This window comes from Opisthocomus hoazin, chromosome 17, assembly GCF_030867145.1.
Source record: "Opisthocomus hoazin isolate bOpiHoa1 chromosome 17, bOpiHoa1.hap1, whole genome shotgun sequence".
NCBI classification, from domain to species: Eukaryota; Metazoa; Chordata; class Aves; order Opisthocomiformes; family Opisthocomidae; genus Opisthocomus; species Opisthocomus hoazin.
Window position 1 is genome coordinate 3,066,669 of NC_134430.1, and position 26,343 is coordinate 3,093,011.

Sequence of the window (26,343 nt, forward strand, 5' to 3'; positions counted from 1 at the left end):
CTGGCTGGCCCCTGGGAGGGGAGCTGGCAGCAGGGGCAGGCATGTGCGGCCCCGCCGCTGGGTCCTGACGGGGCGGGCGGTGTTGGTGCCGCTGCAGATCACCATCGGCAGGAACGACGAGTGCGTGCTGGAGGACAATTCCCAGAGGACCAAGTGGAAGGTGATCAGTCCCACGGGGAATGAGGCCATGGTGCCTTCTGTCTGCTTCCTGATCCCCCCACCCAACAAAGAGGCCATCGAGATGGCCAGCAGGTAACTTGCTGGTCTCTGCTGTGGTGGGGGTCCCGGAGGTGCAATGGCAGGGAGACGGGGAGGGGTTGGTGGCACGGGAGGGGACAGTTCTGGGGTGGGAATGGGAGAGGAGCTGGAGTGGGTGGCACGGCTGATTTGGGGTGAGGGAAGGAATCCCTCGTGGTTATATAGCTGCAGACTCCATCGCAGCAACTGCTGTAGTAGCTTGCAAAAGAGAAAATGGGGATTCGGGAGGAGGGATCGCTGGCCCTGGGCGGCAGGAGCATTGCTCGCCGCGGGCTGCCGGCCTGGGGTCGCTGCCTTGAGGGGCTGCTGGCTGGCAGCGATGGCCGGGGGGTGGCTGGGGTCAGGGCCCAGGGTGCTGGGGGGACCCAGGGCTGACGGATCTGCTCCTGCCCCTTGCAGGATAGAACAGTTGTACCAGAAAGTGATGGCTCTCTGGCATCAGCTCCACATGAACACCAAGAGCCTCATCTCCTGGAACTACCTGCGGAAGGACATAGCCCTGGTGCAAAGCTTCAGCATGGAAAAGGTACGGTGGGGGCTTCTCTGCTGGCTCTGGGGCGGTGTCGCTCGCTGTCCGGGCTTCTTCGCCTGGCTGAGGAGGAAGGGAAGTGTTCCAGGGGAGACCGGAGACGGCGAGGTTGGGGAAGTCAAGGGTCTTTGCACCCTGAGCCGTGGGAAAGCCTGAGCTTGGGGCTTCTGTGCAAAAAGGATGCAGTTTTTTCCAATAAAAAGAGCGTCAGCAGCTTGCTGCTGGACTCTAGTAAGAGATTGTGGACTTGGCGTTTCACGAGGGGGTGAGCAAGGCTGGAGGGAGGCGTGAGGCTGGTGCAGAGGACCCTGCCTGTTCTCCTCTAAAGAGAAGTTACTCACGGGGCAAACGAAGGTGCTGAAGCTGGGGTGGGCGGCTCCGGGTGATGTGCAGGCGGTCGGTCCCGGTGGTTAGCTGTGCCACGTATCTGCTTGCAGCTCCGCTCCTTGGCGCAAGGAGAGTGCCAGCAAGCCCTGCGGAGCCTCCAGGCGCACTACGAGGACTTCCTGCAGGACAGCCGCGACTCAGAGCTCTTCTCCGTCTCGGACCGGCTGCGCCTGGAGGAGGAGGTGGAGGCTTCCAAGGAACACATCCGGCAGCTGCTGGAGTCCATGGAGAACGGTGAGCTTCAAAGGGCTGATGGATTAACCAGGAGCTGTGGGGACTCATAAGCAAAGGATTTATGGGATGGCTTCGTTTTCGTTTTTGTTCTGAGCTAGCTAGTTGATGGTGAGAGCAGCTGCTCTCCTGATTTCTCCATCCATTGAAGTGTTCCGCCTTTGTCCAGCGAAGTGCCTGCAGAGAGAACTTGGCTTTGCAGCTTCAGCTGACCTGCTGAGTCCTCTTACCCTGAGATAGCTGGAGATGGGTTTAGTCATGAGGATGCGTGCTGAGCAAGGAGTTCTTCCTGCGTTTAGTCTTGAAGAGAATATACGCGGTGGTGACACGTGTGACACAGCAGCATTGTGAGTCCCGCTGAGACCGTGGACTCCGGCGTCGTCACGTGAGGTGCCCTGTGGCTGCACTCGTTCTCCGCTGCGTTTGGAGGAGATGATTTGATGAAGTTGTCTTCCGTCTGAGCAGACACCCCGGTGCCTCGGTGTCAGCGAGATGCTGCTCTTGGCTCCGGGGCTCCCAGCAGGTCCCACCTGGGGCAGATACCGGCTGGGGTTTGAGCTCTTGTTTTATCTTTGACTCGCAGAAGACAAGGATGAAACCGTCGCCAGGACGTATCTCTCTGAGCTCAAGAATATCCGTCTGCGCCTGGAGGAGTGTGAGCAGAGGCTAGTGAGCAGAATCCAGTCTCCGAGCAGCACCCGAGCAGATGGTGACACTATCCAGGAAAACACCATCCGCATTGCGGAGCAGGAGGTCGGTCCTGCCGCTGTGAGATGTGGAGGGGAAGGGGGATGGTGGCCGCTGGTCTTTAGCATGTGCCAAAAATAGCTTTGAACTTCTCCAGGGTGAATGTGAGGGTGGAGGGTGCGTAACTTTCTGGGTTTCGAGAGGATCTTGCTGCACAGAAAGTAGCAGGAAACCTCTGCAGGTGGGCTCCCTGCTTCATTCCATGCCCATCTCCTTTGCCAAGGGCTGTCCTGCTTTTTCTCTGCCTGCCTGGGTTCTCCTTTCACGTTCTTCCCCTTCCTCCCGTAGCGCGTGCAGGAGGATCTGCAGCGGCTGCAGTCGGACCTGCGGTTCGTTTCGGAGAGGTGCTACAGCTTCCTCGACAAGGCGCCTGCGGGCTCCAGCGCACCCCACTTGCGCTCTGAACTGGACTTGGTGGTGAACAAGATGGACCAGATGTATGGGCTGTCTGCCATCTACCTGGACAAGTGAGTCGGGACGTGGCTCTGTTCCCAAACGCCTTTCTGAATTTGCCTGGTTCTCCTCGAGACCTTTCTTCTGGCCCTCTAACGCACCTTGCACTGAGCTCCATCCCCCTGCGGCACACGGTGCCAACGGCCTCACGTGCGAGAGGATCTCTGCCAGGTGGTGGATGTCACCGTGCTGCCTCTGTTTGGTTTGCCAGGTTGAAGACAGTTGACGTTATTATTCGCAACACCCAAGGAGCAGAATCTCTGGTCAAAGGCTATGAGGTGAAGCTGAGCCAAGAGGAGGCCGTCCCCGCCGACCTGGCCGCTATTCAGTCTCACAGAGCAGCGTTGCAGGTTGGTGCCGCTCCCTTCCCGAGGCGGGCAGGCAGAAACCGGCCGACGCTCTGGCCTTTCTCCGGCAGGGTCCTTCCCCCTCTGCGCCGCGTTGGCGTGGTGTGCCACTTTCCTTGCCTCGGTGTCGCTGCCGGGAGGATTTGCTGCTGCTGACGTGATCCCTTCTTGCTTTGTAAAGGTGGAGGAGCCGCTGTGGCTTGTGCTCTCTCTTGTAGGGCATGTGCTGACGCGTGAGCATCTTGGCAGCTACATGTCCTGTTGCTACAGGACAGGGGCTGGGCCAAGCTGACTTGTTCCAAGCTGGGAACGTGGTCCCCTCCGTTTTGCACCTCCTGCAATCAGCTGGTTGAGGAGAGAGGGAGGATAAACCCCTTGTCAGCGCTGGGCAGGGGGACATCTCTGACTTGAGGAGCCTTTTGCTTTTCGTGCCGTTGAACCGGTGCTGTCTCTTGCTGGTTTTGCAGCAATGGCTCGGGGAAGTGAAGGACAAGAGCTCCGTCTTCTCCACGTTGGAGGAGGAGATGGCAAAGGCGAAGGCGGTGGGAGAGCAGCTGTACCGGCTGAGACAAGAGCGCAGCATCGACCTGGAGCGCTACCAGGAGAAGGGCAGCCAGCTGTGGGATCGCTGGCAGCGAGTCTGCGCCCAGATTGAGACCCGGTGAGAAACCCCCCGCCTCCTCTCGCAGGTTTACATTCACGCTTCAGCTGGGAGCTGGGGTCAGGCTTGTCAGCAGCGATGATTTTCCCGCTGGTGGCCGGGGTGTCCCTGTAGCCTACAGTGGCATTTTTGCCCTCCTCTTATTTGTCCTGGTCCTTCTCCCAGCCACGCGGAGCTGGAGAGCATCCGGGAGGTGCTGAGTGATTACCGGCAGTGCCACAGTGCCCTGATCCAGTGGATCGAGGAGATCACAGTCCAGCAGGAGCTGATGAAGCCCGGGCAGGCGGAGGACAGCCGGGTGCTGTCGGAGCAGCTGAGCCAGCAGACGGTAAGACAGGACCTCGCTGCAGGGACAGTGTCACGTCTTTTACTAAAATCTTTGTAAACTTGAAAATATGAAACACAGTCGGGGAGAGGCTGCGGGCCTGAGCTGGGTGTCTGGGAAGCAGAGAAACTCTGCTTCGCTTGAGGTGGAGATGCGTAAAAATTTGAAGAGGATAAAGACTTTACCCAAAAGGAGAGGGAGTGGGGCCTGAGATTCAGCTCACCACCCACAGCAACTGTCCTGACAACCATTCTTGCTTTGAATTTTCCTGAAGGCTTTGGCTGCAGAAATCGAGAAAAATCAAGCCAAACTGGACCAGTGTCAGAAATTCTCCCAGCAATACTCGGCTGCCGTCAAGGTACGGGTCCCCTCCCGCTCCTAGGTGAGGCTGGCGGGGCAGAAGCAGCCCCGGCGCGGTCTGCGTCTCGCGTGCTCCATGTCTCCCCGCCCCGGCTGCCTTTGCAGGACTACGAGTTGCAGCTGATGACGTACCGGGCGTTCGTCGAGTCGCAGCAGAAGTCTCCCATGAAACGCCGGCGCATGCTCTCGTCCTCGGACGCCATCACGCAGGAGGTAGGAGCGCGGCCGCCCACCCGACCTCGCGAGGGTGAAATTATGTGGTGGGGTTCTTCGACGCCGAGCAAACCGCCCGGCAGCCTCTGGGAAACGAGCTCCTTTCTGCTGAACTCTCGTGGATAAATAAAGTTTCCGCCCTGGCTGTTTTTTCCCAATAGCCAGAGGGGATGAATCGCAGAATCCCAGAATGGTCGGGGTTGGCAGGGCCCTCTGGGGATCCCCCACGCAACCCCTGCTGAAGCAGGGTCACCCAGAGCAGGCTGCACAGCACCGTGTCCAGCCAGGGCTGGAATATCTCCAGAGAAGGAGACTCCCCAGCCCCTCTGGGCAGCCTGGGCCAGGGCTCCGGCACCCTCAGAGGGGAGAAGTTCTTCCTCGGGTTCCGCTGGAGCTTCCTCTGCTCCAGTTTGTGCCCATTGCCCCTTGTCCTGTCGCTGGGCACCACTGGAAAGAGTCTGGCCCCGTCCTCCTGACCCCCACCCTGCAGATATTGATCGGCATTTCTAAGGTCCCCTCTCAGGCTTCTCTTCTCCAGGCTGAACAAGCCCAGCTCCCTCAGCCTCTCCTCATAGCAGAGATGCTCCAGTCCCCTCCTCATCCTCGTAGCCCTCTGCTGGACTCTCCAGTAGCTCCTCATCTTTCTTGAACTGGGGAGCCCAGCACTGGACACAGCACTGCAGATGGGGCCTCCCCAGGGCAGAATAGAGGGGAAGGAGAACCTCCCTCGACCTGCTGGCCACACTCCTCTGAATGCACCCCAGGATCCCATTGGCTTTCTTGGCAGCCAGGGCACGCTGCTGGCTCATGGTCACCCTGTCGTCCACCAAGACACCCAGGTCCCTCTCCACAGAGCTGCTCCCCAGCAGGTCCCCCCCAGCCTGTACTGATGCCTGGGGTTGTTCCTCCCCAGGTGCAGGACCCTGCCCTTGCCCTCGTTGAACCTCATCAGGTTCCTCTCTGCCCAACTCTCCAGCCTGTCCAGGTCAATGGCGTAGTGCTCTAAGCACCGGGTATGAAATACCCAGCCTGCTGGGAACCCCTGGGTCAGATCCAGCGGGGTCGGCTCAGCCCTGCAGCCTGGTGAGATAAATCACCCGAGCGCCATGCGGTGTTACTCCGTGTGGATCTTTGGGATGAGACCATTAGGGACCCAAGGTCCTCTCTGCTCCCTCTGGAGATTAAAGATCCTGGTAGCCCTCTTGTAAGAGTTGAGCATCCTCCCCGGTGTCGGTGACCGGCGTCTCCCCTTCGCTCCCGTGTCGGGCAGCATGCCGCGCGTGGCCACAGCCCTCCCCGTCAGACCCGCTGCGTTTCATTGATGCCGTACGGGGTCTGCGAGGTCCCTGGGGGGCTTCCCAAGCGAGAGATGGTGCATCCATGTCGTGTACTGTATAGTACGTCACGCCGGATCCGCCGGTCGTGACTGATGCGCCCCGTTTCCCCCTCTCTCCCTGTGCAGTTCATGGATTTGCGGACTCGCTACACGGCTCTGGTGACGTTGACCACGCAGCACGTGAAGTACATCAGCGATGCTCTCCGGCGGCTGGAGGAGGAGGAGGTGAGGGTGTTGTAAGGAGCCGAACTCTATTCAGAAGGAGCAGGCTCATTCCCTAGCCCCCTCAAGGACGCTGCTCCATGTTGAGGGCACATCTCGGGCGCTGCTCCTGAGAGCCTCTCCGCCTTTGGGAATCCGGGATCCCTCTGACGTGGTTATCTTCCTCCCGCCCCTCTTTGCAGAAAGTGGTGGAGGAGGAGAAGCAGGAGCACGTGGACAAGGTGAAGGAACTCCTGGGCTGGGCCCTGGGCTTGAAGCAGAGCGTGCAAGGCAGGGCGGCTGCTGCCGGGAGCAGGGAGCTGGGCGACATCGAGAAATCGATCTCGGAGCAGCAGGTAAACCGGGGGCGACCGTCAGACGCTTTGTTTAATTAATGCTCTTTTTCCACAGCTGATTTAAGCTTCTTTCTTTTCTTTTTTTTTTCCTGGCAGGCCCTGAATGAGGAGCTGGCTGCGAAGAAGGAGCAGGTCTCAGAGGCCATCAAAACTTCACAAATCTTCCTGGCAAAACACAGCCACAAGTGAGTGTGGCCCGAGGAGGGGACAGGCGGGGAGAGCAATGGGGGGGGATGCGATACCGTAGAGCTGGCGCTGGTGGGCTGGCGTCCCTGGGACCCCGTGCCCGACTCCTGTTCAAAACAGTGATGAGCTGCACGTGATGGTTCTCTGCTTTCTTACCTGCAGTAAGAGCTATGAAATACTCAACCCATTTGTGCTGTTGGGACAGTGTTAATCCGCTTTAGTAGTGATCCAGCCCTGTATATTTGGGAGTTTGATCGTTACGGTGCATAATTACCCTTACTGGTTTTAGCTGAGCTGGGCAAGGAGCGGTGCAGTGGGAAGAGGGGACTCGTGGTGGGTTTGGCCTTTTCCATCACCAGAAGATGATGTTAACTCTGCAGAGCTGGGAGATGGTTTGTGCGGTTTCCCTGAGCGATCTCCCCTTCCCATTGCAGGCTTTCCTCTCCGGAGAAGGAACAGATTTCTGCTCAGCTCGGTGCCCTGAAGGAGACCTACCAGGCGCTCTGCAGCGACTCCACGGAGCAGCTCCAGCAGCTCCAGAGCCAGCTGGCTCAGGAGACCGAGCACAAGGTACTGGTCCCTGCTTGGTCCCGTGGCTGTGCGGGCGCAGGCCACTCCTCAGGGTGTCAAAAAGGTTTTGCTCAGTCGCGTGTCTCGTGGCCAGCAGCCACTCGCAGCCCGTCGGCTGTGTTACTTGCACGTGGTTTCCCTCCCTTCTCTTCTGGCCGTGCGTCACCCAAAGCAGCCGGGCTGGGGGGGGTCCCTGGAGCCCGAGCAGGAGCCGTTGGCCTGCTGCCTTCCAGGTCAATGGCAGAGTTGTCCTTTGCAATGGTTTTCACCAGAGCTCTGCCCTGTGCACAAGGGTTGGCTTGTTCACGCTCGGTGAGCGAGGATGGGGATGGACCTCTGTCCTGGAAACGGTGCCCGTAGCAAACCCCTGTCCTCTGAGGGATGCCCTCGCAGGGCTGTAGCCGCAGAGGGCTCCGTCTCGCAGGCTGCCTGCGTGCGGGGGACGCGAGAAGGTGGGTTTCAGCAGACGACCTGTGCGGTCTCACGTACCTGAGGGTCTGGCGAGCGGTTTGTCTCAGCTGGGGCTGGGTGAAGTTGCTCTCCCCAGCGGAAGGCAACTGCGTCAGCCAGGCCCTCAGCTGGCCTGGGAGACCTTCGCGGCCGTAGCTGGAGCTGCTCACATCCCCCAGCACTCCCGCCAGTCCCCACCCTTGTTTCGCTGGGTAGGGAGGGCTGAAAGCGCATCCTCGGTGCCTCTGTTACGGGCTGTCTGCGGTCGTTCACAGATATACGTGTGCGTGTTCTATAAGTGTATATACATGTGTCGATGGATATATTTGTGTGTTTGCTTGCTGGCTCCCTCTACTCTGAAGCAACGGCCCGCTCAGATCTGGCCGTGTGACGCAGGTTTTGGCCGTTGGGTCCGTGAGTGAAGCCCTGTTCGAGCCGCTCACGGGAGGAGGGCGATGGGGCCGTTTGTTTGAAATCCGTCTGCCCAGCTTTCACCTAAACAGAGAGCGTTTCTCTCCAAATTGGACTTTACAGCACATTTCAGGTGTCTCGGTGCAGTAAGCGCTTTCTATGGCGAGCCCTCGTGCTGGCAGCGGAAAGCTTATGGCGAGCAAACCGACTCGTTAGCTGTCACTAAGCCGTCGCGGCTTTGCTGCTGCTGCCAGGCAAGCGGCTGCGAGCAGCCTGCCTAGGGGAAGGGTGCTTCGTCCTTTCTCTTCTCCTCCCTCCTGGGCAGGAAAATGACTCGAGAGCCTTCTCCAGGGCTTGCCGGGCAGTTTTCGCACGGCACGGACGCGCTTTGGGGCTCAGGCTAGAACAGTTTTCACTCACGCTCTCGGCGAAGCCCAGGATTCAAAACGAGAGGTGGCAGTGGGGCTTCACCGTCGGTCCCCGTCTGCGAGGTGGTCCCCGCGGCTGCTGTGCGGAGCGGCTGCTTCTCTGTAGAGGGAGCATGAGGAACTCTTAACATTTGCTTGCTGGAAACATCCGACTGTCAGAGCGAAGTTATAAAAGACAAAAATGCGAAGCAGAACGCGCTAAATTGAGCATGATGTGTCCCTGTACAGTTTGTGTTTCATGTCAACTGTTTTTGAGATTAACTGACATCCTTGCTTACAAGTTTAACTAACCCTCCGGGATTTAAACAAACCAAACACGCAAAGTGAAAGAGGACGACCTGTGTGGGGGGTTGTTTTTGCAAACAAAGCAGTCGCATGCTGGACGCTAACACCAAGCTTTACACTGTGTGTGATACGGCTGAACTGCTCCATAAGGCTCTGTCTTTAACTGCTCAAGGCACACCCTGCAACTCGGGTAAGTAAAAGCCTTTTACCCCCCTTCCCTTCCACCTTCTTTTTTTGATCTTCAGCTTTTTCCCCCCCTCCTCTGTCTTTCCGTGGCTTGTTCATCTCCGAACGTGCATGTCAGAGTCTGGCAATGGTGGTGGTGGAGAGCTGAGGTTTGGCCAGCAGCTTCGCCCCGTCTCCGCGGCGGAAGGCGGTGGGGGGGGGTCTGCAAACCGGCGTGGTGGAGGCTGCGTCCTCTGCTGTGCTGTACCCGAGCTGTGCCGCAGCTGCCAACACCCCCAGCCGCCGGTGCTGCTAGACTCACCGATTAAAAAAAATAAATCAGAGGGTGTTTGGGATGCAAAAGCCACTTATTCCACAATCTGGATTCCCTCCTCCCTATCCCCACAAAAATGTTTTAGTGTTTGGGCCAACTTTAGCCCCAAGCCAGTGGGACTGGGAGAAACCCAAATGTCCAAAGAGCCATTAGTCTTTATCACCTTAATTATCACCCTCCTGGTGGGGATACTGGCAAGAAGAGAAAAGCCCCTCCAGAAACACCAAAATAAATGTTCTGTTCCCAGTCTGTCGCTGTTTCCATGCTGGGACCTCCCAACTTCTGCTGTTTCTCCCTCGCCCTGCCTGGAGAGCACGGGCACCTCGAGGTGCTGGAGCGGCTGCGGTGGCTGTGCTCGGGGAGCTGCCCTGCATGCAGCGCTCCTGCCCTCGTGCATGGCCGTCCAGCTCGTTGGGGAGCTGCTCCCTGGTGTTCCCCGGCCATCCTGGCACTTGAAGTCTGCTTGGGGAAGCGCAGGGTTTGAGCATGGCACGAGTCAGGGGAGAAACTGCGCTCGGAGAGGTTCCTAGGGAAGAGGGTTTTCTCCTCTGAGTACGGAGTGGGATTTGTGTTGCCTCTACTTTTTAAAACTGGAGTTGTTGAACGGCTTTGGTGTGCTTCTTGGTCTCCTTCCCTCTGTTTCTCCGTGGAGAATTAGGAGCACCTCTGGGTTTTGCCGCTTGCCGCTTCGCTGCGTTCCTGTTGGTGGGTGTTGGGAGCGTCTCCGTGCTGCCCTGGGTGAGGGACCAGGCGAGCCTTAAAACTTGCTGGCAGTCTGCAGGCTGGCAAATGCACCGGTTTGTGTGCTGTGGTGCCTTTGGAGTTGCATTTCGAAACACTTTGGGGCTTGCTTTCTAGCCTGTTTAGGGGTTTTACACTTTTTTTTGGAAACTGAGACCTCCCCGGACCTCATGCAGCCTGAGCGCTGGCAACGCTCAGTTTTGTTTTAATTCTTTTCCTTCTCTTTCTGTTCTAGGGCAACGAAGCAGTGGCAGGAGTGATCGATCTTGGCACAGTAGAAATATTCCCTGTCTTTGGTGCCATGCAGAGAGGTCTTATAGATCAGGACACTGGCCTCGTGCTCTTGGAGGCCCAGGTTATCACATCTGACTTAGTTGTTCCAGAGACCAATGAGAAACTCTCCTTGGAGGAAGGTCTGGCAAGAAACATCATCGATCTCAGGATGTTCCAGGTGCTGCAGGAGTTGAAGGATGCTCTCCACCGGGTGGAAGAAGTCAGATGTGAAGGGAGGCAGCTCCTACCTGTCGTTGCTGCGGTGGAAGAGGGGAGGATCAGTGAGAGCGCTGGGCTCAAGATTCTGGAAGCTGAGCTTGTCACGGGGGGCTTTAAAGTCCATAAGGGCAGAATTAGCCTGGAGACAGCGATGCAAGAAAGGCTCCTTACCCCCCAGCTTTATTCCAGACTCCTGTCTCACCTGGAGGGTGGCAAGGATTTGATTGACCCCAACACTGCTGAGAAAATCGGTCTGCCCGAGCTCATGCACCGATGCATCATCCACCAAGAGACTGGGCTGAGGCTGCTCCCGGTCAAGCAGCTGGCGGGTGGGATGGTGAGCTTGAAATTGGGCAGAAAAGTCAGCATCTTCCGTGCCGTCCAGGAAGGGCTGATAGACAGGCAGGTAACGGTCAGGTTGCTGGAAGCCCATCTCTTTGCTGGTGGCATTGTAGACCCCAGGACAGGGCACAGGCTGACTGTGGACGAGGCCGTGAGACATAATTTAATTGACCAGGATTTGGCGTGCACTCTGCTCATCCGGCAGCTTCAGACAGGTGGCATCATCGATACTGTCACGGGAGAGCGACTGACAATTGATGAAGCTGTACAGAAAGAGTTGGTAGCACCAAGGATTGCACTGGTCGTTCTGGAATCCCTGTGGTCTTTCATGGGGCTCCTGTGGCCAGAGACAGGGGAGATCGTCCCGGTTGCGGATGCTTTAGAGCAAGGAATCCTGTCTACAGAGTTGGCTTGCAAGATCCTCAGCAAGAGGCAACTCATTAAGGCTGTCTTTATACCAGAAACCACTGAGGTGTTGTCCTGGAAGAAAGCAGTTGAACACGGCATCTTGGAGAGAGATGTGGCGAAGAAGCTGAAATCCACAGCCATACCTGATGTCATGGCCAGCGTGCAGCTTGCTGGCTCTCCAAGAGGAAGCAGGCATGGCCAGAGCTCTTCTGGAAGGAGTCCCACAGATCACAAAGAACAAAGTGACCCTCTGCTAAGGAGTGACAATGAAAGGCTGATGTTCCACTTGATGACCCACAGCTATATCAACATCCATGATGGCCAGAAGCTGCTCTTAGTGGACGGTGAGTTGAACAATCTCACTAAAGCCCTCATTCAAACCCAAGAAAACGGATCCTGTGCACAGATGGTGGAAGGCAGGGAAGGCTTTGAGGAGGCAAAGGCAAATGCAGCGCTTGGAAGTGAGCCTTGCAACGGTTTGGCTTTGCAGCAGCTTGACTTTCAACTTGCTTCTTCAAAAGAACAAAGCAAAAAGGTCCTACCACCCAGAACTGCTTTGGAGAATGGGGAGGTGGTGATGGGAGCTGAAGGCCTCCTCTTGGAGGATGCAGAAGATATCCTGCTTGTGGAGGAGCCAGGGCAGATCTATACTGAACGGGCTACCATCAAGAGTGAAACTGATGATGAATTTGGAAGAGAGCATGTAGCTTCTACAAGCAAGGACAAACATCAGGTAAAGTTATCAAGGCCAGGACTTCCCAGTGACCTTGGTAGTGGATTCAGAGAAACAGAAGAAATGATGATTGAGGCAGAAGAAGAGTCCAAGCCTACTACAGGAGATGGAGTGGAAGGTGTTGAAGATCAGAAGAGGGCATCGGGAGGTGGGTCAGTTGTTGTGAAGAGTGAAATCTGCATATCGATGCGTGTTTCAGAAAGTAGAGATAGACTGGAAATCATGACAGAGAGGTCCCAGGCTGTGGAGGAACCTGAACTAGAGGCAGAAGATGTTAGAGAGATTTGTTTGCTAAATGAGGTAACGAATGAGAATGGCATACTGGGAGGAGAGGAGATTGTGCTCCCTAAAACTGGGGAGGCAGAGCAAACAGACAGGCAAAGTGAAAACACGGAAAGTGTGTTGGAAGTGGAGGAAGGAGAGGGGGAAGAAGTATTAGGTGATGAGAGCGTTGATGAAACAGCCCTGCCAGCCCCTGCAGAGCACGAAGCAGAGGACACTTTGGAAATGCTCTTAACACAGCTCCAAAGTGGTGGCATAATCCATGAGCAGACAGACAAGACTCTTCTCCTCAACGAAGCAGTAGCCTGTGGAGTGGTGTCCAGCCACACAGCTGTGAAACTAATGGAGAAAATGAAGATGTTCAGTGGCTTTTTTGACTCTCAGACACGTGAATCATTAACCACCGAGGATGTCATTGAAGAAGGTCTGATGGATGAGAAGCTTCTCCAGAAGGTACTGGCGTCCGACAAAGCCATAAGTGGTGTTCTTGACCCAGGCAATAACTTCGTCTACTCTGTCAAGGATGCCGCCGCCGTTGGCCTTCTGGACAGGGAAACAGCAATGAGGATCTTGGAGGGGCAAGTGGTTACCGGAGGGATCGTTGACTTGAAACGTGGCAAAAAAATATCAGTCACTTTAGCCTCAAATCTGGGCCTCATAGAGCCAACAAGTCAGAAAGAGCTGGTCAAGCTGGAGAAGGCTTCCAAAGGGAAAGGCACCGATGAGGTGACCAGACAGAAGCTCATTAGCTTACAGGCTGAGACCAGTGGAATTGTGGATCCTAAAACCAAGCAGCCCTTGACTATTGCACAGTCTGTTGAAAAAGGGCTCCTAAAAAAGGAAAAAGCTTTTCAGCTCCTGACCAAGCAGATTGCTGATGGAGGAATCATCCATCACGTGTCTGGAATGAGGCTTTCGGTAAAAGACGCAATGAAACACGGTTTGATCAATCAAGATTTGTGTAATGAACTCACGGAAGCTGAAAGCGTGTGCCTGCAGGACTGTGTTCATCCAGTTACAAAGGAGAAGCTGCCCTTGCCCCAGGCGGTATCGTTAGGGCTCGTTAGTCCGAACTTCCAGAGGAAAGTGCAAGAAATCCAGGCTGGGAGTGGAAGCATTTTTGATCCTGCTTCTGGCCGGAGGCTGGCACTCTGTCAGGCGGTAAAGGAGGGCTTGCTGCCTGAGCAGGTTATGGAGAAAGTCTTGTCATCTTCAGAAATGAGAGAAGAAATTGTAGATCCCGAGACCTGCATGATCGTTCCCTACTCAGAGTTCATAAAGAAGTGTAAAATCGACGTTGAATCTGGCCAGCGGTATCTGGAGATCCATCCCTTCAGCGCCATCAAGGATGAGGTGACGGGGAGCAAGCTGACGTGCGCCGAGGCGGTGAGGCTGGGGAAGGTGGACCTTCTGCCCACGCTGCGGCTGCTGCAGGCTCAGGCAGACAGCGGGGGGGTCGTGGAGGGTACGGTCAGCGAGAGGCTCTCCCTGAGGGCTGCTGTGGAGCAAGGGCTGCTGGATGAGGAGATGGCCAAACTCATCGCCACTAACCAGATGAGGACTGGGGGAATTGTTGATGCTGGCGGTGGGAGAAGATTGACTTTAAAGGAAGCTGTTGATAAAGAACTGATTAGCCAAAAATTAGCTACCACTCTTCAGGAGGCCCAAAGATCTGAAGACAAATATGGTTCTGAGGTCTGCAAAGTAGATAAACCCCACCTTTTCCAGGAAAAAATGGAAAAATTATCTCCAAAAGAGCAAGACGCCATCGTCTCTACCAGTGCTGCTAAGAAGTCCGATGGTGCTGAGCACAAAGCTGGGTCTGAAGCTGTGAGCTACGTCATGGCTGGAGGTGCAGCCGCTGCCGTCGAGAGATCCCTGGTGACACCGACAGAAGGGAAAGCAAAGCCTCAAGAAACTTCAGAGGATGGTGGAACCCATCATCCCCAAGGAAGGGTTGAACTGACTCCAGAACACACCTCAGTATTAAGTACAACATCTCTCCCTGGAGAGACGGTGGTAGTAAGGGCTGTGGAAAAGGGGACTGCAAAAAGCAGCATCCAGGTGAGAGCAGCTTGGGGGAAGGAATCGAGGAGAGAAGTAGAAGTTCGAGGGATGGAGAAAGTGGAGGGATTGAGATTGGAGAAAGAGCAGTCGTTCTTGGATGTGGAAGTGCTTCACAGTGCGGAGGACGGTGAGGAGAGGAGGAGGAGGAGAGGGTTTGTAAGTGCAGAGGGAGTTGTGGCAGGTGAAGAGGGTGCAGTGGTGGCTTCTGAGCCAGGAGAGAGAGTGGGCAGCCTGGGTGGGGTAACACCGGCAGCCCTGAGGGAATCTGTTACTGTGGGGCGAGGGAAGGGAGAGATGGGTCCTGCGGAGTCTGGAGAACCCCTGGAGATTGGCATCGCTATGAAGCCTGCAGGAGACGAGCTTGCAGGTAAAAAAACTGTCAAGCACATCGAAGGAGAAACCCCGAGACTGGGTGCAGAAGGTCCAGTTGACGAAGAAAAAACTACTGAAACTAAGCTAAAACGTAGCCAAAAACAGAAAAGCAAGAAGAAGAAAGCGAAGCAGACTGGTATTGCAGGAGACAGCGCTCAGCCGGAGAAATCTGCAGAAAAGCAGTCCCTTCCTTCTCTGACTTCCAAAGAAATTCCAGGGGAGGAGGAGGAGGAGGAGGAGGACTTCGACTCAAGTACGCCAGAACCAAAACATGAAACCACCACCAAGGTTGCTGCTGGGTTGCCAAGAGATGCAGCCAAGCACTTGAGGAGCAGCAGGGATGAAAAAGAAAAGAAAACGATTTTGGAGAAAGGTAAAGAAAACCTGGCTGGGAGCTGGGTGTTCCCTGCTCCCCCAGGACAAGGGGAAGCTCAGGAGGTGGTGAAAGCCGAGATCAGAAATGGTCACGATCCCTCGGTGGCATTTAGCCTGGAGGAGGGGATGACCCAGGAGAACCCCGAGGTGGAAGCCACCAGTGATGTGTGCGGTGCAGCCCCTGCAGCAGGCGAACGGCCCGACAAATTGACTGTTGGAGAGAAACCCCGAGAAGTTCAGGAAACCTCTGCAGTCCTTGAGCTCAGAGAAGAGAGGTGGCAAGAGCAGAGAGTGGAGATGAGCACAGGCCAAGGAGATGCCCCTGTTCCCCCAACATCCCAGGAGGAAACGCCCCAGGAGAGGACCAGGCAGCCAGCTCCGGGCGATCGGGGCTTGCTCTTACCTGTGATAATGGAGGGGGAGCTGCTGGAAACCTCGAGGGAATCCATGAGACCAGCCCAGGTAAATTGATGCTTTTTTGCTGGTTTGACGTTTTTTAGCGAGCTGTTTGTGCGTGTTTGATGTTAAATCTGTCTGAGGCCCTCGGCACAGAGGGAGCAGGAGGAGTCGAGGTTTGAGCTGGATGTTGCAGCATCAGCTGCGATGGGTTTGGCGAAGGACCCAGTGATGTAGGACTGAAAACACTCCAGGCTGCGTGTGGCTTCGTTTTGCTGGAGCATTGCTTAGAAATGACTAAGAAGTACGGCTCTCTTTTGGCACTTTAACACCAGAGATCTCTTGCCATTTATCAGCTTATGTTGGAAAAAGAGCCGTGTGTTCTATTTCTCCTGTAGTAAACGTAGATAAGGCTGGCGAGTGGAAAGTCCCTGCAACAGAATGCTATTAACAGATTTCTTTGGAAAAAAAAGAATGATATATAATCCTTTGTTTTCTTTTCTGTCTAAATCCGAGGTTTTGTTTCCCTGTTTGACTGTGTAGATCATGTTCAGCAAGAAGATGTGTCTGGAGCACGACGAGAAGCTGGTATCGTATCTCTCCATGCTGCGGGATGTCGAGATGCGAATCAAACGGGTGCAGCCGGCGGAGCAGAACCTGGCAGCCCTGCGCGACCTGCTGCAGCACGCGGAGGTGAGCCAGGCTGCGCCCGGCTGGGCTGGGGTTGGGCAGGACAGAGCTCGTCCTTCCTCTCCCCAGCGTCACGCACAGCCCTTCCACCTCCTCTCTGCTTCTGGGAGCCAGACGGGGAGGTTAGTCTCGGGTTTAGCAGGTGTTGATACGCAAACCCTGTCCTTCTCCGCGCTGGCACTGCCTCTGGCTCACCTTCTCCCCTCTGCTTAGACAATAACCCAAGCGTGGCTGAAATGAATTTTACAGCCTGGAAAAAGACCAGGCGAGTGCTGGCAGCTGAGCGGGGCTGGAGGAGAGTAATGAGTCTTCCTCGGAGATAGACGCAGTGTTCGGAGCTGGATCTCCAAAACTTTTCCTCAGCTTTGGCAGCGGGAAGATGAAGTCACCGTATCTTAGACATAACGATGCTGTCTTGCCTCAGGCCCTGGGCACTGAGCTGCAGGAGCTGAGCTTCCCAGTGAATCAGGAGTTGGACGCCGTGAAGTGGATTGTGGCCAATCCCCCTGAAGAAGTCCCTGAGCAATTACTGAAGGCTTTGGAGAAGGATGCCAAGAACCTCCAGAAGTCTCTGAGCTCTGCGAGTGATGTCCTGGAGTCCCGGCTGCAAAACCTTCGCGGGGTGGCAGAAACCGAAAAGGTAGAGCTGGCGACTGAGCATCCCAGCGCTCCTTCCCCGGAGCGCTCTGCTCCTGCTTTAAATGCTGCATTTCATTTTTTTTTTTTTTTTAAGGCTAAAATCCTGGCACATCACGACACTCTCCAGGGCAAACTCCAGGAGCTGCTGAGCTGGGTCTCTGGCATCGCGGAGTCGCTGGACGGCAGCGATTACCACCACGCGACTGACGCGAACAGCTTGAGTCGCTGCCTCCAGCGCTACAAGGTAACCATGGCAATGCCCCTAATCCTTCTGGCTGATGGAGTTGCTGTCCTCCGTGCGGAGGAGAAGCTTTTAATCCTGCTTCCCTCCTGGAGCCTACCAAGGGTTTGCCCTTATCCTCTGTTGCGGGAGGAGCAACAATATTGTACTTGCTCCAAAGTCATTTGTTTCCACAATAAACCAACCATCTGCTCTGGGCATCTGGGGAACGTGCTCAAATGCAGGTGTGTGGTGGGGGCTGAGCGACCGGGAGGGATTCCCGTGGGGCTCTGCGATGCGGAGAGCCTCCTCCATCACACCTGCCCCGGTCCCCGTCAGCTGGATGAGGAACCCAGGCTCCCCTCCACGTTCATTCATCTCTTGGTGATGGCTTTCAAGATTTGGTCAGTTCAGCATCTCCTGTTTGCTGGTAGCACCTTGGCATTGAAGTCAGGGGGTCGAAGGCTTGGAGAGCGGTGGTGACGCAGGGAGGCACCGAGGACCGGACTGGGCTGCTGGCAGCTCCAGGTCTGGGTCATCTGCAGACCCGAGGGCAGCCCACCCGCACGGTCCGAGCAGCCTCTTGGCCAGGTGCTGGAGGCCTGGTGCGGAGGCACATCAGAAAGCTGCTGTGGTGAGATGCTGTCACCTCAGTGCTGAGCATGGGTTTGGGAGCATTTGGGGTTTCTGGAATATATCATTCTGCTGACAAAGCACTTTTTTGGGTGCATACTTTTTTTGGGTGCACGCTGCTGCCTGTCCATGGGTCCCATCTGAAGCCGGCAGTGCAGGAAAGCGCTGGCTGCAGGGTCGCTTTGCCTGACAGGTCTGTTCTCTCCTGTTCAGGAGCTGAAAGATCCCCTCGCTGACACCAAGTCTCAGCTCGACGCCACTGCCTTCGACATCCAGTTCCTCATCTCGGAGCACGCCCAGGACTTGACCCCTCAGCAGAGCAGGCAGCTGCTGAGGCTGCTCAATGAGCTGCAGAAGGCGTTCCGGGACGTGTCGGAGCGCGTGACGGCTCGCGTGGAGGTCCTGCAGGTCTGTCTCCAGCAAGTGGAGCAGACGGATCAGGTGAAGGTTGTGAGACATCTGCTTCCAGGCTGCAGTTTGCTCGCTGAAGCGCTTCCCAGCCACGAGAACGTGCGCTCAGACACCTCGTATTTGGGATTTTGTGTGCATGCCACTCACAGTTTATGACTTTTCATTGCACATCATGAGCTTCCTCTAAAGCCTTTCTCCTTCCTACCACGTAACTCCCAGGCGGAAAGTCGCTTTCCTCCTAAAAGCTGGAGCCTTGCTGAGCTCTGGGTAGTGCAGCCGGGCAGTCGGCTGCTAGACGTCGAGTGCTTTGGGCTGGGTGGAATAAACCCTGCTCCCTGTAACCCCACCAGAAAATCCCTGTGCGGGGGGACCACCGCAGACGCAGTTTTAATGTCCGCTTGCCCCTGCGCAAGCCGGGTGTTGCTGTCCTGGAGAAGCAGCTGATGGTGGATCGAGGCAGCAGGCAGCTGCCAAAGCAAGTCCTCAGGTCTCTGCTGCCTTGCTGCAGCGCCCGTCGCTGCGTGGATCCTCTGATTCCAGACAGGAGTAGTGTGGTTTTTATTAACAGTTGCTCTCTGTAACTCTTGCCTGTGCTGTCTGGAGTGTGTGTGTGTGTATATTAACCGGTTTGCTTTGCTTTTTCAGATTGAGTGTGCGCCCATCCTAACCCCGGAAGAACTCGCTTTGCAGCTGGAGAGCTCTTAAGAAGGCTCTTGCAATTTGCTTCTGTTGTTTATCTTATGACTGGGAGAACCAAGCACAGTGTTTTGGCACCAGTTTGTACATCACCTCGCTGAAATGCCGAGCGAAACTCAAAACCTTGCTCTCCCCTGGGAAAGGGGAGCAGGGACGTTGCAGGGACTCTCGGGTCACATCATGCTCAATTGCTCAGACAGGCGCTTCTGTGTTGTGCTCTGGCAGCGGAACGGAGGAGCTGGATCAGCTACAGAAACGCTTTCGCTCTCCCGGGCTCCCTCTCCCACCCCAGGAACAAAAAACCAGCCTGCTTGGGCGGTGTGGGGCTCCGCAGCGGTGCTGCCTGACCTCAGGCTGTTGCCGCCTCTCGTTGGATGAGTTTCTGCTGCCGGTTTAATGTTTGTGAGGTTTGAAAAGGCGCAGAAACTTCTGGTTGAGCTCTGCCGGGAGAGGAGTGCACGACCTGGCGCGTGGCTCCGCGTTGGAGCTCAACGGGCTGCTCGAAGAGCGGGTTGAGAGCAGCCCGCTCGGATGGCGGCAAACACGCAGCGAGCAGCTCCCGCTCGGCAGGGACTCGGCCCCGCGAGCCGGAGAGGGAGAGGGAGCCCACGGAGAGCCATGAAAGCCCTTTTCTGTGCTGCGTCCTCGTCTCCGGGAGATGCTCCAGCTGTAACCTCTCGCCTTGCCTTTCAGCGGCGCGGGGGCCGGGGCTGCGGCGCGGGCGCTGACGCTCCCCTCTCCCCTCTGCCCGCAGACGCTGCAGGAGCAGCAGGCAGCCCGGGCGCGGGGCCTGGCCGAGCTGAGCCGCTGGCTGTGCCGAGCAGAGGAGACGCTGGCGGAGCAGCAGGGAGCAGCCAGCCCCGGGGACCTGCCCGCCTTGCAGCGGAGGCAAAGCGATGTCAAGGTCAGTGCTGGAAAAAAACTGGGGGGGGGGGGGGGGGCAGAAGGCGGAGAGGCTCGGCGCTGCCTCGGGAGCGCACGGAGCCTTACGGCATCGTCTGCCCAGGAGCTGCAGAGGAACATGCACAGCCGAGCCGCCTCCTTCGCCAGCATCCTGAAAAGCACAGAGGAGTTTTTGGAGGAGAACAAGGCGAAGATGGAGCCCGGGGAGCTGGAAACGCTGCAGGAGAAGCTCCAGCGTGCCAAGGAGCAGTACCAGTCCCTGCAGGAACGGACTGAGATGGCCCAGAAGGAGCTGGAGAGCGCTGTGACTGCTGCGGTGCAGCAGGAGACCGAGAAGGTAACGTGCGGAGAGCTGTAGCCCCCGGGCTCTGCTGGAGGTGGACATTGAGGTCCAGTCACAGAATCACAGAATGCTCGGGGCTGGCAGGGCCCTCTGGGATCCCCCAGCCCAACCCCCTGCCCAAGCAGGGTCACCCAGAGCAGGCTGCACAGCACCACGTCCAGCCAGGGCTGGAATATCTCCAGAGAAGGAGACTCCACAGCCCCTCTGGGCAGCCTGGGCCAGGGCTCCGTCACCCTCAGAGGGAAGAAGTTCTTCCTCGGGTTCCGCTGGAGCTTCCTCTGCTCCAGTTTGTGCCCGTTGCCCCTTGTCCTGTCGCTGGGCACCACTGGAAAGAGTCTGGCCCCGTCCTCCTGACCCCCACCCTGCAGATAGAGGCATTTCTAAGGTCCCCTCTCAGCCTTCTCTTCTCCAGGCTGAACAAGCCCAGCTCCCTCAGCCTCTCCTCGCAGGAGAGAGTCGGTGCAGTCAGATTCGTTTGGGGTCCTGGTTATTTGTCTGGGTGATGCAGCATAAAACAATTCGCTTGTTCCTTCCCTTCTGTCCCTCAGGTGTTTCACCAGGGAGGGGATCTGGGTTGTGTCAGGGCACGAATCCCAGAATCCCAGAGTGTTCGGGTTTGGCAGGGACCTCTGTGGGTCACCCAGTCCAACCCCCCGCCGAAGCAGGGTCACCCAGAGATGCAGCGTAACAGAGGCTGAGTTTATCTGCATTTTCTTTGCACCTCCCCCCTTTTTGGAGATCCACAAAGTGTTTTGGAGGTCTGTGAGCATCTCGGGTGTTTGCTGTGGTTGGAAAACTGTTCGGGGTTTCTCTTGTGTTGGTTTTTGTCTCCCTCCCCCACGCAGCAGTTTGCTGAACATGCAGAAAACGGGTCCTTCTTATCTGGAGCTTTTGTGCTTGCAGGTGAAAGCTGCCAAAGAGCTGGAGGAGAACAGCAAGAAGATCGATTCGCTCTTGAACTGGGTGGCATCGCTGGAGCAGAAGGGAGGGCTCCTGGAGTACAGAGCGCACCCCAATGAGCAAGCACCGGGGGCACGAGCAGGCACAGGCGCTCAGGACATCCCCGACAGCCACGTCGTGGGAGCAGCCAGCGCGGCCGAGAGCCTGGATGAGCAGTACGAGAGGCTGAAGGTCAGCACTGACACCTCGTCCTTCTCAAAGCTGTCTGCCCCACGCACTGCTGACACAGCTGGGAGCGGGGTGGGGCGTTGGATGGGTCTGGCCTCCGAAAGATGTGTTCAGGGTGATTTTCCACGTGGGAGACTCAGGATCTCCTGGGAAGTCCCCACCGCTGGAGGACACGCGGTCTGTGCGTTGGTGGCTGGGTGCCAGGGCACGGTGCAGGCAGGGTGACGAGAGAAGGTGCCCATCGTGGTGAGATCGGGGGTGGTTCTGCTGCGGGCAGAGCACCTGCTGGTATCCCAGCCTTTGGGGTGTTCCCCCACCTTGCGAGTGCCGCAGGAGGGTGCGGAGGCTGGGTCACACGCGTGGCATCGCCGGGTGCTGGTGGGCAGAGACCCTTGGTCACAAGCATCACCTTCGCTCTTCGGCATCTTTCAGGCCCAGCACCAGGAGCTGCTGGCCCAGCAGCAGGACGTCATCCTGGCCACGCAGTCGGCGCAGGCTTTCCTGGACAAGCACGGCCAGAGCCTGGCTGGGGAGGAGCGGGACGGGCTCCAGGGCCGGCTGGCAGAGCTGAAGGACCAGTACGCAGCTTCCCTCTCGCAGTCGGAGGCGCGGCTGAAGCAAGTGCAGGTCCTGCGGGACGAGCTGCGGAAGTTCTTGCGGGATCACGGGGAGTTCGAGGCTTGGCTGAAGCAAGCGGAGCAGGATCTGGAAGGGATGTACAAGGGGGACGGCGACCCTGCGGCCCTCCAGCAGCTGCTCCTGCGGCAGGGGAGCTTCTCAGAAGACGTGATCTCTCACAAAGGCGACCTGCGGTTCGTCACCATGTCGGGGCAGAAGGTGCTGGACGCGGAGGGAGCTGCTGGGGACGCAGGGTCCCAGCTGCTGATGTCTGGGAGCGTGGTCAAGAGCAAGCTGGAGGATGCGACCCGGCGATACACCACGCTGCACTCCAAGGTGCGGGAAGGGCTTTGCGAGGCTGGGAGTTGAACCCTGGGTGCTGTTTTCCTCCTGTGCGTGTAGAACGCGCAGGGATGGCAGAGGGACGTTTCTCTTGAGTGTCTGGCTGGACTTCTAGCCTAGATTGTAGGGCAAGGGTTGTCTTCTGCAGAGCTTGGGCAGGAGGAACACCCTCTGTCTGGTGTTGGTCTGCGTGTTGCCTCCTGTAATTCCTTTAATATATATGGCAAGATTGGGTTTTTAATTCTATTTTCTTGGTGATTTCTGTGCGTTCTCCACCGGGGCCTGGGTTGCTCTGTGACTGAGCACATCCTCCCGTTACGTCTTGTTGCCTCTTTGCAGTGCACCAAGCTTGGGTCCCACCTGAACACCTTGCTGGATCACTACCAGCAGTTCCAGGAGGTGGCAGAGGCTCTCAGGACGTGGCTGCGGGAGAGCGAAGCTGCCGTTGGGAAACTGCTCTCCGAGACGGTTTCGTCAGATCCGGCCGTTCTGCAAAAGCAGCTCGCCAGCGCCAAGGTACGGCGTCCTCGGGTGATCTCCTGGGGGAGCGGTGGAGCCCGGGTGGGAGTTTGGCTGCTGCTCTCAGCAGTCAGCAGCAGTGAAGAGACTCGAGCCGTTCGCTTTTTTGGCTGGTGGAGTGCAAAGGTGTAGCTGCAGGCTCAGGAGGTCCCAGCACTGCAGGTCACAGAATCACAGAATGGTCGGGGTTGGAAGGGACCTCTGTGGGTCACCCAGCCCAACCCCCTGCTGAAGCAGGGTCACCTACAGCAGGCTGTAGAGGACCTTGTCCAGGCGCGTCTGGAATATCTCCAGAGAAGGAGACTCCATAACCTCCCTGGGCAGCCTGGGCCAGGGCTCCGTCACCCTCAGAGGGAAGAAGTTCTTCCTCGGGTTCAGCTGGAGCTTCCTCTGCTTCAGTTTGTGCCCGTTGCCCCTGCTGAGAGGTGCTCAGAGCAAGGACCCGGGACTGCAGTCTCGCACTGCCATAGGGACATCCCAGCGGGACACGGGGAGGACGTTCCTCCCCCGGGAGGGTGGCTGGGCACTGGGACAGCCCAGACCCCCTGAGCCAGCTCTGCGTGCAGCATGGGATTGGACCTTCCAACCTTCGTTATTATTTTTCTTAATAATTTTGTAATTGAAGCGGACAGGGTCCTTTGGCAGGGTTTAAATGGAGCACTGAGCTCTGCATGGGTGCGGGTCTCTCGCGTGTGACCCGCTGGTGACTTTGCCCTGTCTCATGTCCAAGCAGCAGCTGCAGGGAGACCTCGCTGAGCATCAGGTGCCGGTGGAGAAGCTCCAGAAAGCGGCTCGGTCCCTGCTGGAGGTACAAGGGGAGCCGGCGCCGGACCATGGGCACGTTCGGGAAACGACAGGTACAGAGCAAAGCAGGGACGGCTGGGGAGAGTGCGAAAACAAACCGGGGAGGGAGGAAAGATGAGGTCTCCTGCTTTTGGGGACCTAGCAATGAATCTTCAGGGCTTGTGTTTGGGCATGGGGAGGGCTGAGATCCAGCTTGGCCGTTCGTGTCGAGTCCCCTGTCTCGCTGCTGAGGTCAGGGATGGGCATTCATCGTCAGCGCGAGTTTGGCAGGAGCCAAAGGTGGTACCTGCTGCTCGCCACTGATTCTCCTTTGCACTGAACTCTGCAGATGCCATCGTGAGCTGCTTCCAGAGCCTCTCCCAGCAAATGGCCGAGCGCTCGGACCTGCTGCAGAAATCTATTGCCCAGTCCCAGAGCGTCCAGGAGAGCCTGGAGAGCCTCCTCCAGTCGGTGGCTGAGATTGAGAAGAGCCTGGAGGGAGAGCAGCCAGCCGCGCTCTCCTCTGCCACCATCCAGGACTCGCTTGCCACGAGCGCGGTAAGGCCGGTCCCTGAGCTCCCGCGCCCGTCTGCAGCACCGGGGCCGGGCGGGCAGTTGCTGGGGTTGGCTGTGGTATTCTGAAAGCACAAAAAAACCCCTAAAAAGGGATATGAGCAGAAACTTTACTTAATTTCTTTAAGCCAGGATGCAGACCTGTTGGAAGTCTCTCTTCAGCTGACGAGCAGGGCTTAGAGGTCAGGCACTGGGAAAGGCAGAGCGGGTTGGGGAGATCAGAGAGGAAAGGAAAACCGGGCTGGAAACCCGTTCTTGCCTGACTGTTCCTTCCCAAGAGTGGCCCAGCCGCTTCGTGCCAATTCAGTTTTGCTCAAGAGCCTTCCTAAAATGTCATCCCTTTCTGCGTGTGCTCACTGCAGAAGCTGAAGCAGGACATCGCCAGGCAGAAGAGCTGCCTGGAAGCCACCCGTGAGATGGTGACGCGGTTCGCGGAGGCAGCGGACAGCCCCACGGCCTCTGCCCTGCGGGCCAAGCTGGCAGAGGCGACGGAGCACTTCGACAGGCTGTGCCGGCAGCAGCGGGAGAGGGAGGTCGCGCTGAAGGGCCTTCTGCCCAAGGTCGAGCAGTACGAGCAGCTCTCGGAGAAGCTGCAGCAGTTCACGGAGAGCAGAGCGCGGGTGTTGGCATCCGGGAATCAGCCGGACCGGGACATCGCTCGCTTCTCCCAGCACATCCAGGTGAGGTGCAGGGGGAGAAGACTCCACCTGCGTCGGGTTTCTGGGGCAGGGCTGTTTTGCAGGGATTTCCTCCTGCGCAGGCAGCTCCTGGTTCGCTCCCAGGCTGCCGGGATCTGCAGGAGCTCTGCCGGCTCTTTGCCTGGGGAGCGGAGCGTGGCTGGAGCGGCTGAGGCTGTTTCCAGCAGTGAGAGAAGGGAATGGCATTTCCCTGGAGCCAGGCTGGTTTTTGGAAGGGATCTCTAGCCAGGCTCGTAGGGGCCAGTCCAAATATAGCAAGGTTTTACCAATTAAAGACTCCACGGGGTTAATATAGCGAAATGCCCAAGTCTTGGCAGCGAGCGCAGTGCAGGATGTGACAAAGCCCTCGGAGATGCCGTGTGTCCGGGTGCCCGGTCACGGCTGTGTGGGATTCTTCCCTCTGGCTTCCTGAGAGTGCTCAGCGCCGGGGGGTGCTTTGACCACGGCCTCAGAAACGCTCTCAAATTGGTGTAAAACCAGATGCTTGTGCTGTGTGGGGGGTTGATTTGGCCTGGTCTAGGGCCCCCCCATCCCATTCACTGCCTGGGCTGACACCAGCACTGGGAAGGTGGGACTGGTACCCACAGCTGCTGGAAGTGTTTGCTGAGCCGGAGCTGGGGGGAGCTTTGTGGGACTGAGCCGTGCTGGCCCCTTCGGCGCTGGTGCAGTTCATGGCTCCAGCTCACCGGGACGCGGGGATGTCCGGTTCATCCCTCGGGCATGGTCGGCATCGCCATTTGCTCTTGGCAGGAACTGAACTCGGAGATGAGGCAGCACCAGGAGGACCTGGCCACCCTGGAGAACCTGGCTGCGGAGCTGGGCTCCTGCGGCTTCGCCCCCGCTGCCTCCCAGCATCAGGAGAAGCTGCAGAGCCTGAAGAAAGACTTCCTGCAGCTGCAGAAGGTGGCAAAAGAGAGGTGAGTCCCAGGGTCCCGGCCACCCCCTGGGGAGGTGACTTTGGGGGTGGCTTCCTGGTCCAAGCAAGACCCCGTGGAGATCTCCTTTCCGCGGGGGGGCACGAGCGAACTCTTCCTGCCTCCCTCCTCCCACGCCGGCAGACGTCAGGCAGCTCGCTCCAGCTGACGCGGTAAAAAAAGCCTTGGCTGGGGGCGTTGTGAAAAATTCCTGGTGCTGCAGGAGCCGGCGTTCGCGCGTTTCCCGGCGTGTGGGCTGCCACAGCTCCATCCCAGAGCATCTTGCCGGAGGGGAGCGGGGTGCTGGCGGGGGATCGGGAGCCTGCCCCAGGCGTGCTTTCCGGGAGGTGACAGCAGAGCAGCCTGTCACCTTGAAGTGGGGGTGAAAGGGAGCGTCAGCAGCAGCCTGAGCAGCGTGAGCAGGGTTGGAGGGACAGCTCGCCTGCGTCCCCGGGGGGGTCACACCTCCCGGGCTGTGTCCCCAGCCTCCCAGCTGAATACAGGGAGGTGGTGGGGAAAAGCAGATGAATCTCCTAATAATACCCAGTAACTCAGCGTGGCGCAGAGAGCTGCCTCCGGCCGGCCCCGTGCGGGCTGCTCGCAGCTGCGGTGGGTGAGGATGAGCCGGAGGGGCCGTAGCTCCCGTCCGGGGGCTGCCTTGTTCCTCCGGGATGGGCTGAATGGCTGAGAGCGGGGGACAGGGAGGAGGGGAGGCCGAGCCTGGCCTCCCCGGGGCTGCAGCTGGCTGCGGCGAGGCAGCATGAATGAGCCCTGTCTTCCCGAAGCTTCGCG

At 57.5% G+C, this 26,343-nt stretch overlaps 1 protein-coding gene across 22 annotated transcripts in view; it reads left to right on the forward strand.

Moving 5' to 3' along the window:
- MACF1 (microtubule actin crosslinking factor 1) overlaps window positions 1–26,343 on the forward strand; it is a 156,918-nt gene that overhangs the window by 66,609 nt on the left and 63,966 nt on the right. For 17 of the 22 annotated variants that reach the window (XM_075438203.1, XM_075438205.1, XM_075438210.1 and 14 more), the window contains 28 exons: window positions 98–252; window positions 658–784; window positions 1,225–1,408; window positions 1,989–2,158; window positions 2,441–2,619; window positions 2,817–2,955; window positions 3,420–3,613; window positions 3,779–3,941; window positions 4,213–4,296; window positions 4,404–4,511; window positions 5,974–6,072; window positions 6,252–6,404; window positions 6,501–6,589; window positions 7,025–7,160; window positions 10,210–15,507; window positions 15,985–16,134; window positions 16,556–16,771; window positions 16,865–17,014; window positions 17,837–18,070; window positions 19,485–19,634; window positions 19,737–19,970; window positions 20,880–21,107; window positions 21,537–22,058; window positions 22,404–22,580; window positions 23,317–23,440; window positions 23,716–23,924; window positions 24,302–24,619; window positions 25,388–25,554. In XM_075438203.1, coding sequence (XP_075294318.1) covers window positions 98–252; window positions 658–784; window positions 1,225–1,408; window positions 1,989–2,158; window positions 2,441–2,619; window positions 2,817–2,955; window positions 3,420–3,613; window positions 3,779–3,941; window positions 4,213–4,296; window positions 4,404–4,511; window positions 5,974–6,072; window positions 6,252–6,404; window positions 6,501–6,589; window positions 7,025–7,160; window positions 10,210–15,507; window positions 15,985–16,134; window positions 16,556–16,771; window positions 16,865–17,014; window positions 17,837–18,070; window positions 19,485–19,634; window positions 19,737–19,970; window positions 20,880–21,107; window positions 21,537–22,058; window positions 22,404–22,580; window positions 23,317–23,440; window positions 23,716–23,924; window positions 24,302–24,619; window positions 25,388–25,554 — 10,157 coding nt within the window. The remainder of the gene's footprint in view (window positions 1–97; window positions 253–657; window positions 785–1,224; window positions 1,409–1,988; window positions 2,159–2,440; window positions 2,620–2,816; window positions 2,956–3,419; window positions 3,614–3,778; window positions 3,942–4,212; window positions 4,297–4,403; window positions 4,512–5,973; window positions 6,073–6,251; window positions 6,405–6,500; window positions 6,590–7,024; window positions 7,161–10,209; window positions 15,508–15,984; window positions 16,135–16,555; window positions 16,772–16,864; window positions 17,015–17,836; window positions 18,071–19,484; window positions 19,635–19,736; window positions 19,971–20,879; window positions 21,108–21,536; window positions 22,059–22,403; window positions 22,581–23,316; window positions 23,441–23,715; window positions 23,925–24,301; window positions 24,620–25,387; window positions 25,555–26,343) is intronic. The other 5 variants (XM_075438208.1, XM_075438211.1, XM_075438212.1 and 2 more) reach the window with 2 other exon arrangements.